Genomic DNA, 16,513 nt, shown 5'->3' on the forward strand with positions numbered 1-16,513 from the left:
TGGGTTGCTATCAATTCAAAGCTTTTTTGATCGAGGTACAATAGAATACCAGTATTTATTTCGGTGTGTGCGTGTCAAACATGTATGCTTAGAAAGGACTTAGACGGAAAACAATTTGTATAAATAGTTCTTTAATCAGAGGCAGCAAAAAAACATTGGCAAAGTCTAGAAAACATCTCAGGGTCACAACTGCCGTAGAGACAACGCAGCTTAATCACAGAGGTCATGGTAATAATATACAACTTTGTGTCTCCAAGGGGAAAAGAAAAGATTCCCCTACAATCTTCAGTGTGGTAGCAGGATGATCTCCGCATAGTTCAAAACAAGTACCATCATTATAATTACTTTCATCAACAACTCCACTCACCCCCAGAAAAGTGAGAAGAGTTTGTAGGAAATGAATGGGATGGTAAGGTTGTGTGCGTCGTTTTCTTTTAAAATCATTTTTGGCCAAATGTTTACATCAAGCAGAAACCCTTTGATACTCTCCCACTTCCATCATTCTCTTTCAAGGGTGGACCAACATCACTGCGACCAAGATTTAAGACTTCAAGAAGAAGAAGAAAGAGCTCAAAGGGGATTCCCCCCCCCAACACAACTTTAAGAGTTTGAACCAAACATTTGTCCAGAGGACATTTACATTACAAAAGGACTTTGGCCGAGTTCTGCCCCCACCCCTTTCTTCTTCACACGTTCTTCAGTTCACGTCATTTGTGTTGGGGATGGATGAGCTACATTGTGAAGTCAAATTTGTCCTACTGACAGCCCCACTGGAAACATGTTTACTCGGAAGCAAGTTCCACTGGGTTTAATAGGGACTGTTTCCTTGCAAGCAGTGGAGCATTACTGCCTCTTCCCTTTTGCTAAACCAACCCTCAGCGGCAGCGTGGCCACATTTGCCATAGATTGAGCCCCATTGAAATCAGTGGCACCTACTTCTGAGTAAATATACAAAGGATTCGCGAACGCAATCCTGAGCACGTTTAAGGAAGAAGACCAGGCCAATAAAGTCGATGGACCAGAACTTCCCAGTGAAACGTGTTCAGGATGGAGAGACGCGCAGACACACAAAGGAAATCCATTTTCTCCTTCCCTCCCCTTTCCCAGATTATGCCCACCACCAACAACCTTACTTACTTTCTAGGATATTACTCTGCGCGGTTACTAGAGAATACCCCACTGAACGCAGGATTTACTTCCGAATCAACGTGCCCAGGGACCAGACGTTTACTAAGCCCCGCGAAGCTCAGGCAGTCTTGCCTTGGGCTTTAGACTGCAAGGAAGCTGGGGTTGTTGACTTCTCTTTGCCAAACAACACGCTTCCATGGGACAAAACGACTCAACACAGGCCATATGTAAACAATGGTTGGTTTCCCTGTTTTTAAATCAATCTAACCTAGAGCTTCTGTTGAGAGGAGGATTTCGAAAGGGACTTGATGAAATCTGAGCACAGTGAAAATCTGGGGTTAGGGACGATGCTTCCCCCCTTTTTTAAAAAAATAAAAATGATTTTAGGGTTTAGATCTCCAAATTTGAGGCCAGGTCTTGACAACAAGCCCTGTTTTTCTCTTGGTACTTTTTTCGGTGCCAGCAGAAAAGGAAGGGGAACTCCAGGTCCAAGAGGTTAAGGGTTCAGAGGTCATTCCTCCCGGCTGAAATACGGCGAATCGAAGGGGGAAAAACGTGTCCTCTGGATGAACCTGTTTCTACAATTTAGCCCGAACTTCAGTAAAATACCTTTTCAGCCTCTCAACGTGAAGGCGTCAGAAAAGAAGACGTCTCCACTATGTATGAACTGGGCGCTTTTTGTCATAGACAATGACGCGCAGTGAATGCAGGAATATCCATCTTTAATATCACGGACGGGCAGATATTCAAGGGGAGCCCCCGTAAGAGTCTGAGAAGTAGACTCAACTAAATAGAGAGAGGAGAGAGAGAGAACAAAGAAAGGGCTCCAGGACCCAACACAAAAGAACACAGCCTTCTAAGACCCCGATCCTAAATACCTCAAAGTAAGCCCTACTGATCGTCTAAGGACTGTCTTCCAAATAAGCCTGCTGGCTTACTTTGGTGGGGAAAAAGCACAAAAGAAACTGCCAAACTGCCGTGACTTCCATGATCCACTACATTAAATATGTGCCTCTCGTCCTATTATTTAGACACATCCATCTCTCTTCTTCTCTCCCCTCCCATCTCTTTTTCTAATCAAGGAAAGCCTTCAGAACTTGGGCTATGCGATTATAAGATGAACCCAATGTGGCTATTTGGCATGGAGAAAACAATACAGACCACGCTAAGATCCCATTCTAGAACATAGAAATGCCAATTCTTAGGATTCAGAATTCTCTTGCAACACTCGGTAGGCTGAGTGAGCTGGCGATCCTATGCACCCTTACCTGAGAGTCAGTCTTATTGAATTCTGCGGGGCTTACTTCTGAGTAGTCAGGTCTAGGGTTGTGCTAGAATTCCCGTCGAAATCAACATGCCCGGGCAATGGCTGTTCATTTAAGGGGGATGCGAACTTAACAAACAAGCTCATCTACCTTTCTTCTTTTTCCAATTGTCCGAAACTTAGCATACTGATTGGGGGGGGGGGGCGTGTTATATTTACTTCGTTCCTATCCAAAGTTGTAATTGGAAGGGACGGCGGTTTTAGCATCGTTTATGTAAGGTTTGCATTGGTTCAGATACTTACAGACAAATCTGGGTTGATCTACACAATAGTATAAAAGGCATGGATGCATGCCGAGCATATTCTTCCCTCACTAAGCCTACCCGCTTCCTCTGAAATTATATTAAAACAGATCCAATATTTCCTATTTGGGTGTGAATAAAAAAGAAACACAAGCATTTCCATTCGAAACATGCAGTTCATTCCTGGGCTTTTGTTTCGTCTGTTTTGCTTTGAAAAACCAACACGATGGTTTAATTCAAAACATTATAGTAATAGTAAGCACCATGCCACCTTGTTTGTTTGTTCCCCATATCACAAATCCCTTGGAATATTCACTTCATTTTTCCCGTTTTGCTTTCCTTTTGTTTATAATTTGCCCTGTCCCTCCTCCCACACAACACCCCTCCCTCCAACCCCGCCTTGGCTCAAAGTATAACGCGTGAACAAAAGGAAACGTTTTTAATCCATTTCATTTAAAAACGATAATAATGCTTTGCTCCTCGTCTCTAAAAGCTAGAAAACATTTCCCTATATACAGAAGAATCTTTTTTTAAAAAATGGGGTCAGGGAGTGGGGGGGGGAAGAAAGATCTCTATTTTTATGGGAGATAAAAACACTGAATAACATTGAAAGGCAGGGAGAGTACACGCTTGCGCGCTCTCTCTCTCTCTCTCTCTTTTTGGTTTGTCTCTCTAACTTTTTCTTTTTCCTAAACAAGAAATAAATAAATACGCTAATACAGTACAAAAAATAACAATAAAATAACCCGTTTCACATCATATTTGTATTAAATATTTCTGAAAAGTTAGAAGAATGGAAACGCTTTCCCCTCCCCTTAAGAAACAAACAAAAAAATTAACGGTAAAAGCGGAGATGAGCGGGGGACGAGGGGAAGAGTTCACAGGTTTTCAGAGACTTCGGTTTAGGAGTTACCCAAATGCACAACTTGGAATGGCATTGGGGGGTGGGGAGGAAGAAATAACGAAATTAAGAGAATCAATTCCACCACCACCCCAAAAAACCTCTCTCCTTGGAGATCCCAAACCACACAATACGATTCCGTTTGTAATGGTGCAATAGCTGTGTGTCGGCAGAGGAGTTTTATTTTAAAAATATTTTTCTCTATCTTTCTCTCTCTCTTTCTGTATATATATCTATATATATATATTTATAATTATCACTTTCTCACCACCTGGATGCAGAGTTTGTTTGAGTGTGAATGGTTGTGCTGTTTTGCATTATTCCTACGAAGTCCATAATATCGTTGGGTTTGCCTTCAGTACCTTAAAGCAGGATGAGGACAATTTGGGAGATGTTGGCTGCTACGTGCAGGTTTCTGCTTTTAGCCGGCATGTGCGTTTGTTTGGGTGCTTGTTTGTATATTTGTTTGTTTGTGTATCCTGGACAGTTCAGTTCCGAATCAACCGGGTCTGAAACGGACCATCTTCCAAGTTCCCTACAAAGTTGTCAAGTCTGTCTGATGCTCCTTAGAGACAGTCTGTGAGTGTTGGCTGGGGGCCGAGGAAGAGCTAGAGGACCGGCCCTTGGTGTTGGGCAGTTTGTGGTCTTTTTTCCACTTCATCCTCCTGTTCTGGAACCAGATCTTGATCTGGCGTTCGGAGAGACACAACGTGTGGGCAATTTCGATCCGCCGGCGCCGAGTCAGGTACCGGTTGAAGTGGAATTCCTTCTCCAGTTCGAGGACTTGCTGCCTCGTGTAGGCTGTCCTGGAGCGCTTCGGTTCTCCTCCGGTGTAATTAGGATTCACTGAGCGGGGAGAGACAAATCACAGGCACGACTTAACAACCAACCCTCCAAAACAACAACAACAGCAAACCCATAGCCTAATCTTGACTTTCTCATTAGGCGTTAAGGAAGAGAGAGAGAGAAAGGAGTCTCTGGTAACCATGTGGCCGTTATATACACCATTACATTTGCTAATAACAGATGGGCATGCTTTCTTCCTCTCTCTCTCTCTCTCTCTCTCTCTCTCTCTCTCACACACACACACACACACACACACACACTAACCCCCCTCCTTCCCTCATAGAAACAGCGGACCTTTAAATATCTCTAGCATCTTTCTGAAATGGAATATTCTCATGCCCACAACCACATGACCAAGAGGCCTATTTCCCCGGCCATAAAAATTTATGGCGAGTGTAATTGGCTACCTCGATTTCAACCCGCGTCGCCAAGCCTGGAAAGGACTTTGGAGGGGTGGGGTGAGGTGGGGTAATGAATCAAGAAGGGGGAGGCGGAGTGGGGTGGGGTGGGGTGGGCGAGGTGGGTAGCAGAAGGGGATGCTTACCTGAGTTAACGTGGACTTTCTTCATCCAAGGGTAAACCACCGCTGGCTGCTTCATTGCTCCTGCTGCTGTTGGTGGCGATGACCCGTTGGGGCTTTTGAGGCTGGGCTGCTGGTTGCAGGTCCTCGTGGCGGGCATTGGAGGCGGGGGACAGTGCTCAGCCTGCCCGGGGAAGTGGCTCGCTGGGCCGGATTGCTCCTGCCCGTGACCCCGCGGCTGCACTGCCGAGCCCTGGGCATTGCTACAACCGTAGGGCTGCTCGCTGTAGTTTGACCGTGGATAGATTCCCTGGTGCTGGAAGTCAGAGCCTTGCGAGGCACCGTAATAGTCTGAGCTTTGCTCAGCAAGGTAGCTGTTCTGCAGATATTCCTCGCAAGGGGGGAATTTGGGGTCCACATACTTAGAGTTCACCATATACGAACTCATGGCCATTAATTTCGGAAGGTAGAAAATACTAATTTTTCTCGTGTTGTCTTTTTTTCTCCTTCCAGAGAGCCCTCCTACTTGCTGTCAACTGAATAAAGTTAGGCGCCCATGTGACCTGCTCAGCCAATCGGGAGGCAGAGAGGTTTATCACCGGATTTGTGTGTGCACCTCATAATTTCCACAAATTTCACTAAATAATATACGGGTAATCAAGTGGACCCACATGCTGTCTGATGATTCGCGTGGTTTCCCCCCTCTCCCTCCCTCCAAAAGGAGATATGAATACCATAAAACACGATTCATCAATAGATGGCCGTCTCCCTGACACCCACGCCCCAACCCCATCTGCCCTCTTCCCCCCCTCCCCCAGGTAAATCAAAGCCTTTTGTCTCATCTGACTTTCTTAACCTTTGATGCCCTTTAGTTTACAATTTCGGGGAATCATATGAAAACATTAGTTGGTTACATTTCAGCAATCAAGAGCCAAAGCGTTAAGTTCAGGCAAGGGGAGCGAAGGAAGCGTCGAAAACCAGGCAAAGGACAGAAAATCAGAAGAAGACATCAAACAAGAGGGCAATATGATGTACAATGGATCTCCTCTGCCTTTGTTTGGCAGGGGTCAACCAAAAGTTACCAGCATCTAGTTGGGCAGAACAAAATTAGGCAATAAGTAACTAGCTTCGAATTTACATTGCAAGTGTCGAAACAATCTGTTTTTGTAAACTCCATACAGATAACAAACTATCCTGAGACCTCTAAAGTTCAACCTAAATATATATATATATATATATATATATATATATATATATATATATATATATATATATTAAAAATGGCTGTTGGCTTTTTTTTTTAAAAAAAAGCTTTAATAAGATAATTCCAATATTCAAATTGTTCATAGACTTCTTTCAGAGTATAAGAAAACGAGGCGTCTGTTTCTATTGGCGTCCAACGTTAACATAAAAATCTGGAGAAAATTGGGGCATGGGAACGAATACAGAAATCGGTATTATCAAAGTTACTTTAGCCACCCTTTATTATCTGCAAGCACATATTAACTGGGCAATTAGCATTTTCACAAATTCTTTGCAGACTAATTATATTAATACGAACAGGTTTATGGTGAGATATAAATAACTGCAATTTTTTTAAAAAAACATAAGCAACAAATATAGAACTATTTTTTTTAATGTCCTAGTATACCAGAGTGAGGCAATAGCATCCAACATGCATGTGTCTTTGAGCATCTTCTATGTTTATAACTTATAACCATTTGCAGAAAGGTGAAGTTTTTGCATCGACCATATATTCCCCTAGAATCGAATCTGTGACTATGTAAACACCACACAAATTCGGTTCTACAGGGTATATATAGACAACGTAATAACATTTTGCTTTCGTCTACAGAGGGTGGGTAACAAAGGCAGCGTCACTGTAGCGTCCTGATCCCTCTGACTCGCTCGCGAGGAATTCATACTACTCTCTGTTGGGGTAAAGGTCTGAAATTATGGATTTGAAAAATATAATGATTTCATAGGAAAGCATACCAAAAAAGTGTCATTTTTGTGACTTTGGTCTTTTTCAAGATGTAACGAGTTCTCACGACGGGATTTTCAGATAATCTACGTGACAATCGCTCTGGATTCTTCAGCATTTAAAGCACTTGCACTTAAAAAAACACCATTCAAATAATAACTGTACACTTTCAATAAAAAGAAAGGCTGTCAGCTAATTTATTTTTTGTCAATAGCATGATGTTGATCTAAACAATCCGCCTTTCAATCCCATAATAAAAGTCTTGGTGCAAAGGGACCTTTATATAGGAGAAAGCTAACTATTCGTTTCTGAAAACAACTAAATGGAATTATTTCTATTTCTATTTTTGTATTTTTACCTTGATGCCACTACCATCAAGCTGAATATTCTCCTAACTGCGGAGAGTATCTGAGCCTTATAAAAAGAAAAGAAAACCTCCACACCACTGTCCTTTGGCTTTCATGCAGTAGTGTTGATGGTGAAGGGCAGGGCAAGAGGTCATCTTAAATCATTTACAAACATATCCCAGCGTTTCATTATTTCTACTTTGTCGACGGCAACACACAGGATTCCAAAAGTTCATGCATTGTGGCCGACCCGGTTCCTCTGTGTTGTCTTGCGCTCAGCTCCCTTCCATTCTCCCTCTGTTGGGTATTCTAAGCAAACCAACTTGGGATAAATCAGAGCGAGAGTGCATGGGATTATATGTACGTGTCTGCGTGTGTGTGCATATATGTATATGTGTATGTGTGTGTACACACATATATGTATCTATAGACATGTATGCATATATATCATTAAGCATCTGTGAGCAAATGGCTTTTTAAGCAACGACCTGCTCCTTTTCATGGAATTAGGGGTGGCTTTTTCTTTCCAGAAGGTGGTCTCCTTGGGACAGAAATGGAAGAGCAAGTGGATCACTTTACGGATTTCTGAATCAGTACCTGCTCTCTGAGTTGGCTAAAGAGGCATTCTTATTTCTAATGAGAAGAATGCGTGGGTACTCCCCACTCTTGCTCCCTTTGATGAGTAAGTATTTAAGCAAGAAATGCAAAACGGTCCAATTCTACAGAATATACGTTTTCAAATGTTACTTCTCGGGGATAGCGGAATTAAAGGGTGGCCTGGGACAGGACTAATCGGAGAAAGGGCTTTCTTTAATTTAAACAAAACAAAACATTTTAAAAAAAGAATCGTTCGAATATTTTGTGCAATAGCCCAGATTTTCATATTTGTTAGACGCTGTGACCTGCGTTTCACCTTATTGCGCGACTTGCTCAGACAGGTCAAAGCCAAAGGAGTTATTGATGAACAAAAGCGTTAAACATTCACCTCGTGCTCAACTGCCCGTACAAATTCTTTTGATCCACCAGGCCGTTTTTGTATTCTGGTTCATAATCAGTATGCTGCAGCTAAGTTTAAGGAATATTTTTTAAAAGAAGAGGAAGGAAGGAAGGAAGGAAGGAAGGAAGGAAGGAAGGAAGGAAGGATAGAAAATGAAAGGGTGGTGCTTATTTTCTTGTTAAGTTTTAAGGCTGGCCAAAGAAAACTGAGGCAAGGGTAAAAAAAGGGGGGATTTCAGTAGGAAGGAAGAAAATGTGGGAAATCCCAGTCACCCTCTTAGTGGTTTAAAGCCATCCAAAAGCCATACACAGCACAATATTATGATTTTAAAACAGGCAGATCGATGTATCAGTCTGGGATTTAAAATTAGCAAAGTAAATGGCTCAGAGCTAAGGAAGGAAAGCATAAAGGAGACAGAAAGATGTGCCGAAAATAATCGCTTTTAGAGGTTGAGTAACATATGGTTATATTGGTTTCCCTTTTTTTCTAAATAGGGAGGTAATGTATTGTATCTCAGGACAGCAGGCTAGAACTCAAGCTCCACATATAATTATGCCACATATACTTGCAACCATTGAACTAATCATAGCCTTTTTTCCTTTCCCCTTTATTGAAATCCAGCCCTCCCTCTCCTATTATTTTTACCTCTTGTTTCCCCTAAGTTCAGACAGCAATATTATCTGTATCTGCTTTCTTCCACTATTTCATATAAATGTCAACCACTCTATCTCGGGAACACTTCACTGACACCTAACAATAACGTCATTAACACAGCCTTGGTTGCGATCCTATGCGTATTGACTAGGAGTGCACCTTTCCATTGCAAGCAGCAGGCCTTTATGCCCAAAATAAAAGGGGAGGAGATACAACAGCATTTAGAGCATAACTCCTCGTTGGAGCATTAGTTCATCCTCAAAGGCTGCCATACCGAGAGGGCAAGCGCAATCCGTATTTTGGATCTCCACCAAAAGAGGAGCCAACCAGTAGAAGTGCTTGCCCCTGGTACATGATAGATTCAACATTTGCACAGGGAAACACGGCATGACTTTATCCTGTTAAAATGCTAATCCTGCTCGTTAGCTGGAAAGAGCTTAAGAGAGGCACAAGATGGGCACCTTCACCTGCAATTATCTCCCCAGAAACTGCACAATCAGCGTTTGCTGTGATCTGCAGCCACAGACCGCAGGAGGATGGGAGAGGGAGACAGAGAGAGAGAGAGAGCAAGCTTGAAGCCCCACGAGCCGTCCAGTACAAAACAGCCTTGCAGAAACAACCAAAAACACACCATCTCTGTTTACAAACTCAAACGTTTACAAGGCGATGTTTGGAAGCCCCAGCAAATTTTGCACACACGAAAAGGAGAGGGAAAAAAGTGCACTTACTGTAGACGCCCTTCCATTGTCCCGAACCTGTTGCAATGGGGGGAAAGAGGAGAAAGAAAATAAACAAAACCATTTCGTATTGTTGTTTTTCCATGTATAGATGATACTGATCATAGTTGGGGGGGGGGAATGCACGCATTGCATCTCTATTTAGATATGAGAATGTTAAGGACACAGGCAGGCATTGCATATAAAGGTGACAAATCAACACACTCCCCCCCTCCCAATTGCTGATTTGCCTCTTTTGTTAAATTCTTTTTGTAATAAAAGCCAGCCAAATTAAATATTTCAGTCAGAGTTATCATATAATTGTATACGATCATCCTTACTGCTAGTTTCAACTATGTTTCTATAAAATGTTTTATCTGATAAAGATATAAAGGATTCTTCCTCCAACTGAGTTAATCCCAAAGTGACAGAAATCTTACCAGCGTAGTGAATCCCTGAAGAGCCCTGGCCAGTATTTAGTCAGTAACCCGCTTGCTTAAAAATCCATACCATTTTCCCAACATGAACTTGTAAACATCATAATTATTATAGTAAATATATTTTACTGTTTACTTAAACAGATTTCCCTTTTTCTGTCTGTGTCTTTCTTCTCTTATTGTAACAAATAAATTCTACATTACCACCCACGTGGAGAGAGAGAGAGAGAGACTGTTTAAACAATGTTTTCAAAGAGAAACAACCAAGGTTGAGCTATTTTGAAAAACATCCCCTTCACTTTTGCCTGCGCTATCCCTGAGAAGGGCTGTATAGACACCCAGACCAGCTTAAAGCAGGGAGCAATCATTCCATCGATGTATCATCTTATCTCTCGTTCCGTTCCTCCCTTCACTCTCCTTCTAGAATAACAGCCAGAACGCAGTGCCCTTGAAATCTCTGCAAATTAAACACTTAATGAAGGATCTACCGGCTTAAACCGAGGTTGGTTTCTTTCACAAAATTAAAATTAAAACCGTCGACGTGCGATTCACTGACAGCTCTCTTAAAACTTGGAGCAAATCCGAAGGAAATGCTATTCCTATAATACTTCCGGGCTTCCCTGGATCTGCTCTTTTCATTCATATATACAGTTCCAGGGAACACTCAGACACACGGTCACTGGAGAGAGGGACTCGGTCACATATGGAGCGCAAGAAGAGACTTACTGTGAGCTTTGCCAAAGGGAAGAGGAAGGTACCCCCGGGAGAAGCAGAGGTCCTGGGCGCTTGGTTTCAGGCAGAGGTCTCCTGCCTAACACTTTCCCTGTCACTGCTCCCAGGAACTAAAGCATCTGCACTTGTATGCTCTTAAACTAATTTATGGTGGGAATTATATTTTGGCTTGTCAACTCTCAAGCCATAAAACAAAGTTTATTGGAATCACGTGCTTCGAAAGAGCCACTCAGGACTTATCTCGACGGAACAATAAATAACCTCTAGCTTTAAACTTTTATTCACTTATATAAAGAGGGCCTGGAAGGAAGGGGGGTTAAAGAGAAGGGGGGAAAGGGGGTAACCCCGCCACACATCCTGCGTTCTATGAAATTTAAAGTAGTCCAAAATAGCGAGGGCCAGGCACTGGAGGCCTTGCGTGGCTGTAGCGTTTAGGCCAGGCTCTTTTTTTATTAATAATAATAATAATGAGTTGTGCCAGGACAGGCCCCAGTGGCAGTTTAGATCTCCCCTTTAAGGAGGAAAGGAACGTGTGAATTTCGCTGTGAGTACCGATTCAAAATTTATTTGAATGAATATGTATGTGGAGTGGTGGGAGGGAGGGAGGGAAGGAGGGAAGGAGGGACGATTTTAAGCAACACCAAAGGCCATCACGTTTGTGGGATCCTCCCAGCTAGCCCACGCCCAGCCTCCTCTCTATGGTCAGGCCCCAGGCACTCGGGTTACGCGACCGTCCAGACGGCTGCGATGCACACACAACTTTGGAGCGAATGGTGCCGTTTTGCAGGATAAATGGTTCTGTTGTCTAGGGTTTGTCAGAGGAAGAACGTGTTTATCTATGTCTGTTTGCTAAGCAGCTACGGAAAGTGCTGGGTGTGGGTGTGTGTGGAACTGATCGATAGCAAAACCTCCATGTGCAAGAGCAGCGCAGCAGACGTTGGGTGGGCGCAAAAGAGAGAGGAAGGCCATCATTTTCAGCTCCTGTTTGGGAGCTTCCAAGAGGGATCTGGCTGGCCACCGTGAGATCCAGAATGGATCTAGCAACACAGTTCAGCAACTCTTTATCAGGCGGCCTCTTCTGGGCCCCTTCACACTAACCAAACTGTTTCACAGCGCAGGGAGATACACGGGACTTGTAAAAGTGACAAAACAGCTCAGCCTATTCGTGTCGTCGTCCCCCTCCGCCGCCTCCCGAAAACTTTGATAGCTGAAGCTTTAAGGAGGGGAGTCATAAAGCAATAAAAAGTAGTCTGGTGTGAAGGAAAGGTAGGAGGGAGCAGAGAGAGGTGGGGGGGGAGAAGGAGCGGGTGAGTAAGTCAAATTGGATTTTAAAGAAACTAAAATTCTGAGACACCGGAAGTCAAATGTCCCTGTGAAGGTATAACCTTTTGCATGCAAAGTTGTGTGTGAGAAAGAATCTGTATAGATATATAGATATAAAACTAGGGGTGGCAGGGATAAATGCTTTTCCAGTTGTGTAGGTCAATGGACAAAAAAAATTTGGTAAACAATGCTCCAAAATGAAACAAATAAGATAAAACGGCAAGGCAAGATAAAGGCAAGTACCTTCTGACATTTAAAATGAGCAGAGCAGAAATGTTTGAATGGAGAAGGCCCCGCCCGCCACTTGGCTCTCCTGCCATGTGAATTGATCTTATTATTACAGGGAAATGATTTATGAAAATGACTCCAAAGCATGGGTGTGCATGCGTCGCTGTAAGGCTGTAAGGTTCAACCGAGGAGGAAGGTATCCGAAGTCATTTAGGTGAGCAGGACTTTTGTCATATCCTCCAGGGGAGGCCAGGATTCTTAGGAACAAATGCAACTGACGTTCACCTGCTGGAAAGGCTAGATTCTTTCGAAGGTTCTTCGGACCAGAATAACTTCCCTGCATCTAGTTCAGGCAAAGTGTTTGGAAGTTTACATACTATTTTAAACTAACGTTCTCTCACCCCCACCCCTTCGTATATACATTACTTTAAAATAGTAAATCTCCCAATGGGGGTGGGTGGGAATTAAGAGGGATTTTCATGTGTGGAGGAAGGGTGTTATTTTACTGCAATGTGTGCAGAGACTCAAAACATAAATTAGGTCTCTCGGTTTAACAGGCTTACCAACCACTTATGTTGAAAAAGTAGCCACACTCAAATCCTAATTTTACTTTACGTGACACCTTCGGTAATACCGCGGGATGCAAGTTCAGAATTTCGGGCTCTCGTTGTTTTCTAAGATGTTGTTCAAATGGTATAAATATTTTTTAGAAAAAAATAAAAAATATCGCTCCAATCCAAGCGAAAGTCTGGTCAGCTTTCCAGAGCTAATGAAGACTCAGATAAGCCAAACGGGACAAAATTATAGAAACTTTTTCCAAGGGACGGGGAACACAAAAAGAAAAAACACAAGCAAATATTTATGGGGCACGGATTCGGATCAGTAAGCCTCCACGAGGCTGCCTTGCAAATCAGGCCCCCTGTTACACTCAAATCCCCAAAATTGGTAATCTAGAATACTTGAACTGTAGACAGTTTAAACACGATCCATATGGATCATGTGCATTAACGGACATTATTGATTGATTAGACTTTAATTTTGATGGAACTTGCCTTCAGCAAAGTGTGCTTAAAGGCTTGCGTCTGCCGTTTAGTTCAGCTGCTTTAGCTATCAAACTGAATTGAAGCTCCAATGACTTGCAGTAGTATCCTAAGTACCTCTCTTGGGGTAGAGTCCTACAACTGGACTTAAGCAGCCCAACCGTGAGAAGGACTAACATTGTTCTCAGTGTGTCTGGTTTCAGTGACACAAGTTTAGAACACAATTTCCATTCAAGTACTTCCTCTTACCTTGGTGATTGATTCTGTGTGCACTCCTGAGGATGAGGATTTGTTCTGAGAACATATTATTGACATTAGCACTAAGGTTTCTACTATTGGACATAGATTCTAAATGTTGATCCCCTTTCCTGATCTTCATTTGGATAGTGTGTCCTGACCACTTAACAAAATAGTATTTTGTCCCTTCTGCAAAAAAATCCTTCTAGCTGTGATCCAAGTCCCATGACATCAAAGTTCCAAGCCAAGGTGCTGCTCTCCATATATTTTGGGCTACCACTCCCATAAGTCCCAGCCAGCATGGCCAAGGGTCACAGATGATAGGAGTTCTCATTCATAACACATTGAGGACACCGAGTTGGCCACCCCTGTTCTAAGTGGACACATGGACATCTGAGGCACTTGATTCCTGCTTAACTCAATAGGCCAAGTTCTTGCCACAATGCTCAACCTGTGTCTGGGCTGTACTACTTTAGAGTCCCAATCACATGGGGGCTCAAGTGATTGAACATGCCTCTATACCCTCCACCCAAAACCTGTGTAGAAACCTTCTCCAAAAAATCTAGTTTGTTTGTTTGTTTTTCTATTCCAATAATTTTGTTTGTAGGAAGAAGTATTGTGCCATGTGAATTCCTGCCTGCAGCCTGAAATGCTAGGACCCAAAAGAAAATTTGCTACTTTCTGTGATAAGTAGAACAGAGTCAAACGGTACAGTAGAACTGTGATAGGTAGAAGAGTCAAATGGTACAGTCTGTGAATACAGAGCCAGTAAGATTCATTATCTAATACACAAGGCTAGCAGCTGATTTGCCTCCTGTTTTTGCACAACACAGAGATTGGTCACTCAGTCTAGGTCTCCCATACAATGCACTGCAGAACACCTTAATTTAGGGATAGCCCAAGACATCTTCCTGCCTGGTGTGCACAGCAGCATTTTGCCAGTTCCCACTCCCCCCATCCCAGTGAAATTACTTAATACCCAAGACCAGCTATGGTCTTTTGGACCTGAATCAGGAAACCCCCTTGCAATAACACCCCCTTGCACACACACCCTTGCAATAACAGCAATAATGCAAATAATTTAAATAAACAATTTGCTGCACCTTCATGACATCCAAAACCAGCTGCCTGAGGCTGCTGCATCATTGTCTCCCATGGCAGGCCGGTCCTACCTTCAATGCTAAAATTAGAGGCGCCGGGTTTCAAATCCCTTTGAAACTCACTCGCTGCCCTAGAATACCTCTTCCTAAACTCATACTTGTACTGGTTAGTTGTTCCTCGGTGATTAAACAAATGTGCTCTGCACATGTTGAGAGACACTCAGGTCTTCACATTTTCCTGGCTCATCCCAAAAGTTCTGTTTTCCAGCCCTGGAGACTGGCCTCAAATCAAATGCTTTGTGACTATAAAATAGCATTTAGACGTGTTTCTGTTTTCTCAAAGTTATAGGAAGCACATCACGAAGCTAGTAAAAAGTTTTAATCCACACAAAAAGAAGAAGAAGAAAAGAAACAGGAAGAAACATACATTTTACATTGAGTGCCACAACTAAGGAAATGACCTGCAATTTTTTAAGTGGTCATCAAAGATAACATAGGCTTCACTGGTGACGATATGCACCTAGAAGGGAAATGAGCATAGAAAATCAGATTAGGAACGGAGGGGTCCAGTTCACAGGTGCAAAGCCTTCTTTAACAGGCAGGAAGAAATACGGTCAGAAATAGATTCTCCCTTTCTTCTTCTTCTGTACAAACTTTGCACTAAATCAAAATAAACTCGTACTGGACCGTGATCAAAATGCCAGCACAGATTACTTGGTTATGTCTCAAAACGAGAAGTGCCTAAGAAGTCTGTTTCAGCTCCTTGGCGCTAGCCCATACAATTTAGGATAAATGCATCCACTGGAAATTGGCAAGGGGTTTAATGCCCCGAAACCACAGAAAGGAGGAAATAAGGCAAATGAGCTGTAGGAGGAGATGACGTGGCCTTTCATTAAATGTGGTCAAGGATACATCAGCAGAGAGGGAAAACGGGGAGCGTTCTCAGGTGAAAAATTAGAAGTTTGCAAAATGGCTCGGTTCAAAGCGGGTTAGTGCTATGCGGAGCCTTCAAAAGTCCTGGCCCCAGAGAAGGCGTGGGCAAAGGAGAGAATAACTTCGCTTTTATCCCGATTCTCCTCAAGGAAGCAGAACAGAAGCCCCTCACCCCCGTATATGAACACAGTAAGATCGAGTCAAACTCAAGCTAATAACTTGCATTTAATGTAAACAGGACTCAAAGTAAGAACTCTTATTCAAGAGTTTATACATTTATTTACCATCCCGAATACATTTCACCTGGAAAACAAGTCCTTTGGTTTTAACTGCCGTCAGAAACCTGAAGTTTTGCACCTCAGAACCTGCTCTTCTTTTGCGAACGGTGGGTGGCAAACAGAGGTTGTAGCCAACTAAGTCATACTCCGAGTAGAACCACTGAAATCAATGCTCTTAACTGACTTGACTCTAATAATGTGGTTTCAATCCGTCTATTCTTGAGTAACGCCGGATATCACCCCAGATCCAAAGTGTGCATTCATAGCACCATAGAATTGTAGAATTGGACGGGACCACGAGGGTGATATAATAATAATAATAATAATAATAATAATAATAATAATAATAATAATAATAATAATAATAATAATAATTTTATTTATATCCCGCCCTCCCCAGCCGAAGCCGGTAGTAAAACAACCTGCAAAGCAGGAATTGTTTTTGCCCAACGTGGTGTTTAAACCCATGACTTTGAGATCCTTTGCTGCCTTCTGAAGAACTTCTACAGCTGCAAAGAGGGATGGTTGAGTGAAAGTCCTACTGAA

General features: G+C 42.7%; 2 protein-coding genes across 5 annotated transcripts in view; both read right to left on the reverse strand.

Annotated features, from left to right (window-relative positions):
• Positions 1 to 16,513, reverse strand: part of HOXD3 (homeobox D3) — a 52,107-nt gene that overhangs the window by 26,034 nt on the left and 9,560 nt on the right. For 2 of the 4 annotated variants that reach the window (XM_082200446.1, XM_082200452.1), the window contains exon 2: positions 9,672 to 9,698. The exons of 1 other annotated variant lie outside the window; for it this stretch is intronic. The gene's annotated coding sequence lies outside the window, so the exon portion shown is untranslated. Of the gene's footprint in view, positions 1 to 9,671; positions 9,699 to 10,822; positions 10,983 to 16,513 lie in introns of those variants that run through there. One more of the 4 variants, XM_082200447.1, reaches the window with a different exon arrangement.
• Positions 585 to 5,734, reverse strand: HOXD4 (homeobox D4). The gene is made up of 2 exons (XM_082209815.1): positions 4,986 to 5,734; positions 585 to 4,441 (listed from the first exon to the last, which is right to left on the reverse strand). The coding sequence occupies exons 1-2, from the start codon at positions 5,413 to 5,415 to the stop codon at positions 4,131 to 4,133; spliced, it is 741 nt and encodes a 246-aa protein (XP_082065941.1). The 5' UTR covers positions 5,416 to 5,734; the 3' UTR covers positions 585 to 4,130.

The sequence above is a fragment of the Podarcis vaucheri genome (assembly GCF_965113315.1).
Source record: "Podarcis vaucheri genome assembly, chromosome: 1".
NCBI classification, from domain to species: Eukaryota; Metazoa; Chordata; class Lepidosauria; order Squamata; family Lacertidae; genus Podarcis; species Podarcis vaucheri.